This window comes from Terrapene carolina, unplaced genomic scaffold (assembly GCF_002925995.2).
Source record: "Terrapene carolina triunguis isolate 2854851 unplaced genomic scaffold, T_m_triunguis-2.0 Scaffold138, whole genome shotgun sequence".
Lineage (NCBI taxonomy): Eukaryota > Metazoa > Chordata > Testudines > Emydidae > Terrapene > Terrapene triunguis.
Genome location: NW_020664489.1, coordinates 3687966 through 3701068, shown reverse-complemented (window position 1 = coordinate 3701068; position 13103 = coordinate 3687966). Strand labels below are relative to the sequence as shown.

Here is a 13103-nt window from a genome sequence, read left to right as displayed (position 1 = left end):
TTTAACGTTGCTCATGTTTTTTCTGTTTTGGAACTGTTAAAAATGCACGTAGAATCTTGATTGTTGTATGGCAATGCATTTTATAAAAATTTACTGTAGAGTTCAATTTAATTTAAAACTGGAATTTTTGGCTCATGTATAGAGCCCTGCATGGATATAATAGCAGATATCTGCAGATTTGCAGGGCTTTGGATATAAAATTTGGATCCGCATCCATCCACGATCTGCAAACATGGTCCGTGGATATCTGCAGATTTGCAGGGCTCTATTATGTATTGCTCAGATTGTCAATCCTTTCTGGCAATAATTTTATTTTCCTGTCTATAGAGAGCTATGCACAGCTTGTTTCTGTATAAACAGTAATAGTTCTTTAGGTGGTACTAATAATTGGTTTTAGTCTGAAAGTAGCTTTATTTGGATTTATGTAGCGCAGCATCAGCAATATTATGTGCAATTTTTTTTTTTTTTTTTTTACAATTAGAGAAATGTATGGAAAAGGAGCTATTCTTTCAAAATATAACTTGTTTTCTTTAGTTTTTGTCAATTGAGTCCATAGATAGTTGCTATATGAGCATGCTTAATTAATATGTATAGTTGTATCGGAACTTTGACATCTACCAAGTGTAGCTTGGAGAAGCAATTAACAAAACTGCAAAACTTTCTGTCTTATCTGTTGCAGGGTATTTACAACAGGAAAAGCTTTTAGCCACCTGCCGTGAATTTATATTGGAAAGCTCAGATTTAAAGGAATATGCTGAGCACTATACAGAGGAAGGATTTGTTCCAGCCTGTTTACTGGTGAGTTCATCTTTACAGCACACAAGATAAAGTTACACTGTGGTATAGTCTGAAAATCTCTCCTAAATAATTTATTATTAGTCCACACAGACTTCTGCACTTTTAGAATGTGAGTAAACTACATCGCATCTACCACTCAGACTCTGTTCCAAATGTTTCAATAGTTTGAAATAGTAACCTCTCTCTCTCTCTTTTTGACATCACATAAAGCATTGTATGTGCACAGCTGTCTCTATCCTACATTGCTAATAATACTGAAGGATAGATATCTAAAAGAGTAAAATATGCAGATGGTATTGAGAATGTTTAATTCAATCTGTTTTGTAGCTGTGAGCATGGAGTTACTTTTGGTAAAGTATTGCAAGAAGCTACATTGATTACCGGGCTGCTACAGTTATTTAAAGTAAGAGTACTTTATTATGAGTATGACAACCTTTGTATCGTGTAGATGTAACATTTAATTACAGTCTGTTCCACATAAATATTAACCTGAATTAGATAAATCAGTTTCACTTAAAGATCTCAAATTTGTGCATACTTACCAGCACAACTAGAAGTCTGGTGAATGCATTAATTCTTTCCCAGTTTGACAACTGTAATGCTTCCTCACTTACTACCCTTATCTATTCCAACTTGCAATTGAGGTGCAATTTGTCTATAGTCTTGTCACTCATGATTTGTTTATTAACTATGCATGTAAACATAACTACATGTTAACTCTCTCACTTCAGTGGCTGCCCTTTCTAATGCACTCAAAATGAGGTTTTGACTAGCATTCCAAGTGGCATGGCTTTGATTTTTGTACGTGCAACTTTGATATTCGTATTTGCACCTACTCACAGCTTGCATTCTATTTTTCTAATACACCATTTGATAACTGTGAATCCTTGGCCTGCAATATTCTAGGTTGGTGGAAATCTCTCCCTTGTGAGATCCATGTTTCTGACTCACCAACTCAAAAAAGAGCTTAAAACGTTTTATCTAGTTATAAGCATTTAATCAGTCATGTTGCTAGTCGCCTACTGGGCTGTCTGAATTTCAGTTCTGAATTCAGCTGCGGCCAGTAAGAATTAGATAAATAAACAATGGGGAGAGAAAAAGATTATGTGGTTTATTAAAGTAAATTATAATGAAATATTCTTTTATTTTATAACTTTTAAGATGGAAAATATATAGACTATTTTTCTTGGCAATATTTTTTTTTTTCTGTTTCTAAATGCAAGTGGTGTTAGGAAATTCCATAGGACCAAAATCTCATTAGAATTCACATGCTTTATAATTCAAGAGAGCTTTTAACAAGTATCAGAGGACTATAGGTGATTACCAATATCAAACAAGACAAGAAGCTGAAACTAAGGATAGTAATAATTTGAAAATCCTAAATCTGTGTGTGTCACCTAAAATCATGGTGTAATGGGACAGGTGCAAATGGTTTGCCGTAAAATTATTAAAAACTCTCACTTTTGGCAGCAACTCTCCTGAGGTGTCTGTTCTCTTATCAACATGCTGTACTGCCTCAGTCTGATGGCCTTCACTTGCGTGCACATTGCAGCTATTCCCTAACAACCAAAAATGACACTGCCTAACTTTCTCCTGCCTCTGGCTCTACTATCCCATAATAACAAGAGAAAATTAAAGCAAGTTAGTGTATTCTTGGCTGATATGTCCTGGAATGGCTACTCTGCAGAAGGCTGTATGCTTGAAAATTTCAATTATTTTTGAGGAATGCATTTTGTCCCCGGATTGCACTTTTTGCATCCTTGAGAGAGCAACATAAGCAGGGTAATCTACATCTATTTGTGTCCAGGTCTACATGGTGTTGATCCTAAAGAACTACAAGAACTGAATGTGTTAGGACTCCGTCTTTTTCACCGTTTGATAATAGAAGAGGTAAAGTGTAGGTTGCTGCTGAAGATTCTTTAATCTAACACTGATCATTTTTTTTCTTTCAGTCTTTGTTTGGAAAAAACTTGACAACCATTCTTAATGAGTATGTAGCCATGAAAACAAAAGGTAAGCATTGAGGGTCAGACATCTGCTGTATAGCGCTTCATTTCATTTATCTATTTACGTTGTAAACTCTTTGGAGTAGAGACAGTATCTCTCTCTCTCTGTACCTAGCACAATCCCCAGTCTAGATTGGGACTTTTAGGTTCTATCACAACACAAATAATTGTTAATTTGATCAGAGTTTTAAAAAAAGATGTCTGTTATCGTAGCTAGTAATTGTGTGCATGCTTTCTCTCTAAAAATTTGAACAGAAAATCTTTAAAAAGTTCAAAATGAATTATTAACATTTTGTGTGGCTAGGAGAGAGAAAAGTGCAACTGTTTTTGTTTTTTAAAACACAACTAATTGAGGGTCTGTCTTCCACCTAGTTTTGTTCACCATTGACGTCTGTGCAAGTGATTAGACTTTGTTCTGCTGGTGCTTTGTGAGACGTGGGTGGGGGCGTACAGTGTAGTTAAGTGTATGACCTTAGATCCCTATGTAAAGAACTTGAATATTTTTGTAATGTTGTTTTCCTCACTTATTTATGTTTAATAAAAATTTTAGCTATAAGGCACAAATTTCATTGCAGCAAAATAACATTTACTTGGCATCTTGAAGAGCATTATAAAGAGGTTTGTCTAAATCTGGGGAAGGTGACATGAGCTTCTCTGACTTTAAACACAGCTAATAAAGTGGGTATGAACCAGGTATTATAATGTAGTATGGAATTAAAAAAGGTGTGGACTTGATTCTGAGAGCTGTTTAGTATCTACAATTCCCATTAAAGTTACTGGGAAATCCAAGTGTTCAGGACCGCCAACTCAGACCTACTATGCACAAAAAATCTAATTTGGATTTTTAGTCTTTTCTATAATCTTAGCTGCTTGGAGATTCTTCCTTCTCTCCATTTGTTTTTTAAAGATTGTGTGCTCCCCAAATTTCAAGCATATTAACTTCCCTCAGTGATTTATCAAAACGAGCAGATATTCCTGTAAAAGACTATACATATACGGTACATTTTTCAAAAATGCGCAGTGATTCCTGTAAAAGGCTATAAATATATAGTGAAATTTTCAAAAGTACAGTACTTGAATAATTTAAAGGCGTAAATCCAATTTTCAGAAGTGACTTAGGCACTAAGACTATAGACTTGCAATGCCTAAGGGCATGGCTACACTTGCAGATGTAGAGTGAGTTAAACCAGCCCTCGGAGACCGCAGTAGGGAAAGTGCTGCAGTGTGTCCGTACTGTCAGATTCAAGCGCACTGGCATGGCCACATTAGCAGCTCTTGCAACGGCAACAGAGAGCAGTGCATTGTGGTAGCTATCCCAGCATGCAAGTGGCTGCAACGTGCTTTTCAAATGGGGGGAGTGGGGTGGAGTGTGACAGGGAGTGTGTTGTGTGTACGTGGGGGGAGAGAGAGTGGGTTTTTGGGGGGCTGAGAGCATTTCAGCATGCTGTCTTGTAAGTTCAGACAGCAGCAGACACCCCTCCACCCCCTGCCTCTCTCTCTGTCACACACAGCATTCCACAGTAATGGTTTGCTTTGTCCTGGAGCAGATAAGCATGCCGGCTGTCAGAAACGGAGCTTTGAAAGGGCATATCCGCATTCCTGCAGCGATTCCAAAACAATGACAAGAGTAACCATTTGACTTAAGGGGATTATGGGACGTTTCCGGAGGTTGATCAGAGCTCAGTAATGCAACACCTCATTCACACTGACGCCCGGGCGTTTCAGCCGAGGTGCAACAAGCGTTATGCTTCTCATGGAGGTGGATTACCAGGAGCGCTCCAGCTGCAGAGTCCAGGCACTCTAAGTGCCTTGCCAGTGTGGACAGGTCAGGAGTTAGGGCGCCTGTGGCTGCTTTAATGCGCTCTAACTTGCAGGTGTAGCCATGCCCTAAGTGATTTTTGACAATGAGACTTAGGCTCCGAAGTTGCTTAGGTACATCTGAAAATTTTACTTAGTGTTTACCTCTTGACTATGTTACACTAGTTTTCTGACACGTCTTCTCTCAAGCTACCTATTTTAGCTCTCTGAAGAATGTGTTCATGTATTTTTTTTGTTTTGTTTTGTTTAGAAACCACAAATGAAGTTCCAGCAATTATGTCATCTTTGTGGAAGAAGTTAGACTATACTCTTTCTCAGATCAGGTAATTTGTAATGTTGAAATCAAGAATAGAGGACTTTCCTTTAAAGTGAGACTATCTACCTCCTAGCTTTCCTTTACTTCATTTTCACATTTTACGAACATATTGTCTACACACACTGACTAAGGGTAATGAGGATATTTTTTTTGTTTATTTTTCTCTGTGAATTGGCAGGGAAAGAATCTGCATTTGACAGTAAAATGGTTGGGTGGGAATCTCAAAACTGTCCAAGCTCCATTTATGCTAGCCAGAGAAATCAGATAGGGAGGTGCTAGTGTGGTTTCCATGGCCTATATAGATATGGCCTTACTGTCATATAACACAGTACTGTAGTTGCTGTGGTTATTGGTTCCAAAATTCAACCTAATTTCACAGTAGATCCCACTTAAAGAACTTAATCAACATTAATCATGCTGCAGCCAGAAACATTGCCAAATCAGTATGTGACTAGCACATAAACTAGTAAATGCATAACTATAGAATGATCCTTCTTATGTTTAGGTGTGTCTAGTGTGTTTTCTATTTATTTTGACTGTTTTATCTTATTTTGTAGGAGTATGCAGAATTCTGCAGGATTTTCTGCTAATCAAAGGAGTAGGTATCTAATTGAATCATATGGATGTAATAAATGGGGTTCAAGTTCAGAACTGATTTTGATTGAGGCCTACCTCTCCTCAAAAGAGTATCAACCTTGTGGTTTTGATAGTCTTGGTACTCACTCCTAAAACTAGATCTTAATTTTCTACTCCCTTAAACTTATTTAATTGACCGTTCAAAAGGTAACTGAAAACATGACCAATCCAATTGCAGTCTAGTCTCACTAGAAAGTGGAAAAAAATATAAACAGCTAGCTTGTCTAGAATTATTCACCTCTTTGGAAGATCTACCAAATGAACTTCTAAACGGCAAAGTTATTTTATTTTCACAATCACTAGAATAAACTCCATGCCTTACAAGTCTTTAATCAGAAACGTTTGTGAGAAAAACAAATGTTAAATACAGGTATTGTTTGCTCTTGAATCCCACAATCCCATTGCCTATATTGGACACAATTACAGTGTTTATTGTTCTGGGAATCTCCTACAGCTTAAGTTTGTCAGGCTTGGTTTACATACAGTGTACGTACCGGTTTCACTATTTCAGTTAGAGATGTGGGTTTTACACAGTAAAATTGGTACAGCCCGTAGTGTGGATGCAGTTATGCCGCAATAAAAATGCCCATAAACTTACAGGAATAAACTACATTGATACAAGCACCTTTATACTGGTTTAATTGTACCTACCCTAGTTAGCTGTACTGCTTTAACTATACTGGTTTCAAACTAACATAGTTAAAGCCATACAAAAACTGTGTGTAGACAAGCTCTTGCAGAAGGTACTGTACTATTAGGCCCCATTTCTTTTCTCCCTTCCTCCTAAAAGAGCAGTTGGTCCTGTTGGGGTGCCCATAATTACATCTTCAAGTAATGGTGACTACTGTCTGGAAAATCAACTGCCTCTTGAAAATATCCAATAATGGATCTCATTGTAGCCTTAACTTTCCTCAGCACGTACAAGAAGTGGAATTGCAGAAATGAAAAGGCAGAGAATACTTCAGTCAGCTCCTCCAACCTCAGGACTGTTGTCTATAGCCCACCAGTCAGGACAACTTAATTCCTCTTGTATGGCAACTACCCAAATTATTCACAGACCAACAGTAAATCAAAATGCGTCACAGACAAGATTGAATATGTTGTTTGCACACCAGTCCCAAACACAGGAAAATAATGTCAGCAGTAAGTAAAATTTGTTACTGTTTTTTTTTATTTATTCAATTTATGTTTACAGATGGAATTATTTTATAATGTGTAATAGTCATCCTACACAAAAGATAGCTTGCTTTGAGAAATTCCTGCTTTGCATATTCTTACTGGTGTCCAGACCAAGTCAGACATTAAGAATAAGATGATTGCACAATGAAGAGATTGTTTTTAATTTGCATATTGGCTATGGCTCCATGTATGTTGGTGGCTCACAGGTGCATAAAATAATTTGTGTTCAGATCCTTCCATGTGTGCCTAACATCCCCAGAAAAGACGATTAGCAACTTGAATCATATCTGCATGTTTTTGTCTGGATTTTGTAAACAGAATACTGTGCTTTGTATGGTGATACCAAATTACATGTAATCTATTCACAAGAGGGGTGGGGATTGGAAATTAGATACTGATAGGGATATTAATATGCAATCCCAGTTTCCTTTAGCGCCTTAAGAAGCTTCATTAGAAAAGATGTTGGTGTCACCCATATTCTTTTTTTAAAGCAGGTGATTCTATACATATTCTAGTTCCTGGGCCTCAAGAACGAAAATTTAATTCAAGCTTGCTATCTCCAGGAAGACGAAAAAGGTGAATGTTCCTTTTATAATTTGTGCAACATGCTTGTCTTGAACATGAGGTTCTTTGGAACACAAAAATTGCAATACTGGATCAGACTCAAGGCCCATCTAATCCTATATCCTGTATCTGACAGTAGCCAGTACCAGATGCTTCAGAGGTAGGTATAACAACCTTGCAGTAGATAGATGTGGGGAAATCTGCCCTCCTACCCTGCAAGTAGGTCTCATCCTGATCTCTAGTAGTTAGAGAGAGAAGCTTAAACCTTGAAAGATGAGGTTTAATATACTTTCCAAAATTTGTTAGCATTAATTATGATAACTGAATATCCATATAAATATCCAATCCATTTTTTTTTAATCTAGAGAAGCTTTTGGACTCAGCATCCTGTGGAAATGAGTTCCACAGTCCAGTTAAATATATGGAAATGTTTCCTTTTATTGGTTTTCTATTTCTGACCTTTTAATTTGATTGAAATGGCCTCTTGTTCTTCTGTTATGAGACAGGGAGGACAGAAGTTCTCAGTTTTCCTCCTCTAGACTATTTATTATTTTATGTGCTCATTGTGTCTCTTTTCTAATGTAAAGAATCCCAGTCTTCTCAGTCTCTCTACGTATAAGAGTTTTTCCAGATCCTTGATCATAGAATCATAGAATATCAGGGTTGGAAGGGACCTCAGGAGGTCATCTAGTCCAACCCCCTGCTCAAAGCAGGACCAATTCCCAACTAAATCATCCCAGCCAGGGCTTTGTCAAGCCTGACCTTAAAAACCTCTAAGGAAGGAGATTCCACCACCTCCCTAGGTAACCCATTCTAGTGCTTCACCACCCTCCTAGTGAAAAAGTTTTTCCTAATATAAACCTCCCCCACTACAACTTGAGACCATTACTCCTTGCTTTGTCATCTGGTACCACTGAGAACAGTCTAGATCCATCCTCTTTGGAACCGCCTTTCAGAGAGTTGAAAGCAGCTATCAAATCCCCCCTCATTCTTCTCTTCTGCAGACTAAACAATCCCAGTTCCCCCAGCCTCTCCTCATAAGTCATGTGCTCCAGCCCCCTAATCATTTTTGTTGCCCTCCGCTGGACTCTTTCCAATTTTTCCACATCCTTCTTGTAGTGTGGGGCCCAAAACTGGACACAGTACTCCAGATGAGGCCTCACCAATGTCAAATAGAGGGGAATGATCACGTCCCTCGATCTGCTGGCAATGCCCCTACTTATACAGCCCAAACTGCCAATAGCCTTCTTGGCAACAAGGGCACACTGTTGACCCATATCCAGCTTCTCGTCCACTGTAACCCCTAGGTCCTTTTCTGCAGAACTGCTGCCTAGCCATTTGGTCCCTAGTCTGTAGCAGTGCATGGGATTCTTCTGTCCTAAGTGCAGGACTCTGCACTTGTCCTTGTTGAACCTCATCAGGTTTCTTTTGGCCCAATCCTCTAATTTGTCTAGGTCCCTCTGTATCCTATCCCTACCCTCCAGTGTGTCTACCACTCCTCCCAGTTTAGTGTCATCTGCAAAGTTGCTGAGGGTGCAGTCCATGCCATCCTCCAGATCATTAATGAAGATATTGAATAAAACCTGCCCCAAGACCGACCCTTGGGGCACTCTGCTTGATATCATCGTCGTTGCTCTTCTCTGAACCCACACTAATTCTGCAATATCCTTTTAGAGAAGGGATGATCAATGCAGCGCACACAGTGTTCCCAGATGAGGCTGCATCATTGATTTAAATATAGGCATTAGAATGTTCTCTGTATTATTCTCCATCAAATTCCTTATGTAATCTAACATCTTGTTTGCTATTTTGACCAGAGTAGCTCATTGAGCAGAGGTCTCCATTGAGCTCTCAACAGTGATGCCCAAGTCCCTTTCTTGAGTTGATACAATTAATTTAGAACCCTTTAAGGTATAAGCACTTTAATTTTTTCTCCTCCAACATGCATTGCCTTGCATTTGTGGACATTAAAGTTAATTTGCCATCATGTTGCCCATTCGCCTAATTTATTTATGTACTTGATAATTAACCTATCATCCTAGATTAGGTATAGGGTGTCTTGTTTAACATAGTTGACTAGACAGAGAGAACACGATTAAAATTGTTTTGTTTTGTTTTTCATTACAAATATGCAGTTCAGTTTTGATTAGTTAAAATTTTCTAATTGCAAGGTTGGAAGAGGAAGTATTTATTTATGGCGTGAGTCAGTAACCTCTTGTGGACAGAACCTTTTCCCAACATTGTTTACAATGAATGCATTTTCACAAAATATGGCATAAACTTCCAAAAATGTTTCAGTGAATCTCAGAAGAAGAAAAGTATTGCATCCCCTGGACCTCATTCAACAAGCAGAAATTTTCAGGACTCCAGTGTGGTGGTAGTGGAAGAAGAAAGTGAACCCCACCAGGAACTCATAGATGGCAATTTCCCTGTAAGTATAAAAACAAAACACCACTGTTTCATTTTAAGGACTTCTATTGGTAAGGATAGAGTAGAAAGGAGTGCTCTATGTCCCTGTGTTCTGACAAAATAAAAAGCTCCATTTCTTCTGTAGCCAGGCCAATATTCATTCAAAAAATTTCCATGCCATACTCACTAGGTAGTTAAGTGCATGATGACCCAATTCAAACAACTTTAGTCATCTAGGATTTAAATATCATCAGTCTTACATCTTAGGTCCAAAGCACTGAATCTGCTACCGGATTTCCAGAATGCAGTAACTCCTCACTTAACATTGTCCCGGTTAACATTGTTTCGTTAATAGGTCGCTGACCTATTTGAGAACATACTCCTTTAAAGTCCTGCAATGTTCCCTTATAACATTGTTTGTCTCTCCTCACTCCGCCTGCCCAGTGCTCCTGCCAGGGACCGGATTGGGGCGCAGAGGGCTTGCCCTGCTCTGCCTGCCCGGCATTCCCCTGCGCTCCCAACCTGCTCCCCGGCAGGAGCCCCAGGCGGGAAGAGCGGGGGAAGCCCCTGTGCACCAACCCCACTCCCTGGCTGGAATGCCCGGCGGGTGGAGCGGGGCAGTCCCCCGACCCTGCTACGACCCTGCCTCAACCAAGCTTCACAATCATCATTGGTGAGTACAGTATTAAATTGTTTGTTTAAAATTATTCAAAACTTAATACTATATATGTCTATAAGGTCTTTTGTCTGGCAAAAACAATTTCCCTGAAATCTAACCTGCCCATCTACATTAATTCTTATGGGGAAACTGGATTCACTAACATCATTTTGCTTAAAGTTGCATTTTTCAAGACCATAACTAGGACGTTAAGTGAGGAGCTACTGTAGTTATGATAAGCAACGTATTAAAGGACTGATTAGTCCTCCCTGTTTGACTGGGTTTCTTAAAAATAAATATCTTCCATAAACGATAGAGTTTGATACTAGGTTAAAAATACGAACCAGAATCAAAATTTTGATTCTGACCCCAAACAGCTTTCTCTTCAAGTAATAATAGCAGGAGTCACCACTATAGTTAAAATTAAACAGGTTTCCACTCTGACACTAAGGTTTCAGTCATTCGTAATTGATGCTCTGACTTTTCAGGCTGAAATTTTCCAGTCTTGATGTCTGCCCAAAGTTCAAACTTTTAGTTGTTTTTGAAAGCTTAAGCAAAAATGGTTCAGGCATCTGAATATGAAGAAAGTACGTATGTTTGTGTGTGTGGTGTGGGGGGAATCCTGTTCCATGCAGCACAAGTCTGTAGGAGAGATCTCTTTCCTGCACATTTCTGGAGGCTCCTAAGATGTGTCAGAGCAGGAGTTCCTCGGCCCTTATAATGTTCAGTGGGGCCACTGTCATGGGTTCTTATTCCTGTGCTTTTCACTCTGCAGCTGTTGTAGCACATGCATATGCAACACAGGGTATTTTAGCTGTATGCTTAACAAGTTAAGTGATATAAATCCTCTGCAAAATGTACTGTTCATGTGCAACATGCAATTTCCAAAGGGTCATAACTTGGTCAAAGTAAAACCAAATTTCTCTGCTACACCTAGTGCCAACTTTCAACATTAGTCTTCAGTCATTTTGGCTGTAAAGTGATTCAGTTAATAAAAGTTATAGCAAATTTTCTTTTATATTTGGAAAAATATGTTCTGGTGGTATAAAAAAAAATAGTTTCAGACTTACGTGCATTATTGCTACTTTTTGCAAGCAAGCCATACTTTGAAGTCTTGAGAGTGAAACTACTTAAGTTCCTTTCCCCTTCTCCATCATTTTAAAATGAAACAAACGAACCTAGTAATTTCTTATAAAAAAAAATTATGTTGAGTTGGTAAGGTTACGTGGTAAGAGGCTGAAACTCAGGAAGTACAGTTGAATCTGTATGCACAATCTTATCTTTTCCCTTTGATCATATACTCTACAATAATCCTTAATTACATAGGGGGGAAAAGAAATACTGGGGCTTCTGTTGGTAGAGTTTTCAATGCTTTTCTTAGAGAGGACAGGTGGTAACCCTTGAGGAAGCACTTTTAGACGCTGTTCAAGAAACCTCAACATTAACAGTCAAGTCAATTACACTGCTCTACAGCCAAAATGCTTCTGAAATAAATGTAGTCAAACTTTACTAATTCTGGGTCACTGAGAACGAAAATGATGCTTAAAATTGTTGATTGGCTCTAGTTTTCAAGATATGCTATTGGGTCAGTATATACGACCCTTGACTTGGGAATGGCGGAGGATAAGTGAGTTATAAAGGGAAGGGATCTCAATTTAAACCAGAAATGATTAAAATACATCTTTGACTGGATCTATGAATAAATCTATGACTGGGTATGGACAGTACTTGCTTTTTAGGCAAAACAATGAATGATGTAATCTGAAGCTGGTATTGCGTCATACATGATATGAATTGCATCATGTTATTTCTAGAAGTCATGGATGATGCAATCATAACGAAGCTCACATCACTCTGCTGAACAAATTGCCCTATAACAGCTCTAGAAATCATACAGTGTCGTGCTCTCTTATTTGTCAGTGTTTGATTTTGCAAATGGACACATTTCTGTTTAGCCAAAGTGAGCAGAGATGCCTCGTACTTGTGTGAACAGTGCAGATAACTTCTGCTATGTTTGTGGTGAAGTGACTTTTGCATCACAAAAGCGCAGTATAACCACTATGGTTAAAAAAGCCTATCACCTTTATTTTGGCTGCAAAATTGGAGATCAGGACAAGAGGTGGGCCCCACACATATGCTGCAACACTTGTGCAACAAATCTTCGCCAGTGGTTGAACAGGAAAAGGAAATCTATGCCTTTTGCAGTGCCAATGATTTGGAGAGAGCCAACAGATCATACCAGCAATTGTTACTTCTGCATGGTGCCTCCAGTTGGGAAAGGTGTGTCAAAGAAGAAAAAGTGGACTGTGCATTATCCAAACATTCCATCAGCTATACGCCCAGTACCCCACGGAGAAGGACTGCCGGTTCCTGATGCACCAGAATCATTCTCACTTGAGTCAGACGAGGAAGAGGATGAAACTTCTGGTCCTGAACCATCAATGTCACAGGACCCACATTTTCTCCCATCCTCCTCCTCTGAACCCCACCTCATAACACAAGGTGAACTGAATGACCTTGTCAGGGATTTGGAACTACCCAAGAGTAAGGCAGAGCTGTTGGGCTCCAGACTACAGCAGTGAAATCTCCTGGCAGGTGATGTTAAGGTTTCCATGTTCCGTGACCGTCAAAAGGATCTTGTCCCATTCTTCTTCATGGAAGGTGATCTTGTAGCCTGCAACAACATCGATGGTGTGATGGCAGCCCTCAACATCGTTCA

At 38.9% G+C, this 13103-nt stretch overlaps 1 protein-coding gene across 2 annotated transcripts in view; it reads left to right on the top strand.

The window, feature by feature from the left end:
• Positions 1-689: 689 nt before the first annotated feature.
• LOC112118713 (protein NPAT) overlaps positions 690-13103 on the top strand; it is a 30960-nt gene continuing 18546 nt past the window's right edge. Inside the window, exons 1-7 of one of the 2 annotated variants that reach the window (XM_024217139.3) lie at positions 690-798; positions 2751-2811; positions 4873-4945; positions 5496-5536; positions 6490-6717; positions 7245-7329; positions 9616-9748. In XM_024217139.3, coding sequence (XP_024072907.2) covers positions 2799-2811; positions 4873-4945; positions 5496-5536; positions 6490-6717; positions 7245-7329; positions 9616-9748 — 573 coding nt within the window. In that variant the 5' untranslated portion in view covers positions 690-798; positions 2751-2798. The remainder of the gene's footprint in view (positions 799-2750; positions 2812-4872; positions 4946-5495; positions 5537-6489; positions 6718-7244; positions 7330-9615; positions 9749-13103) is intronic. The other variant, XM_024217134.3, reaches the window with a different exon arrangement.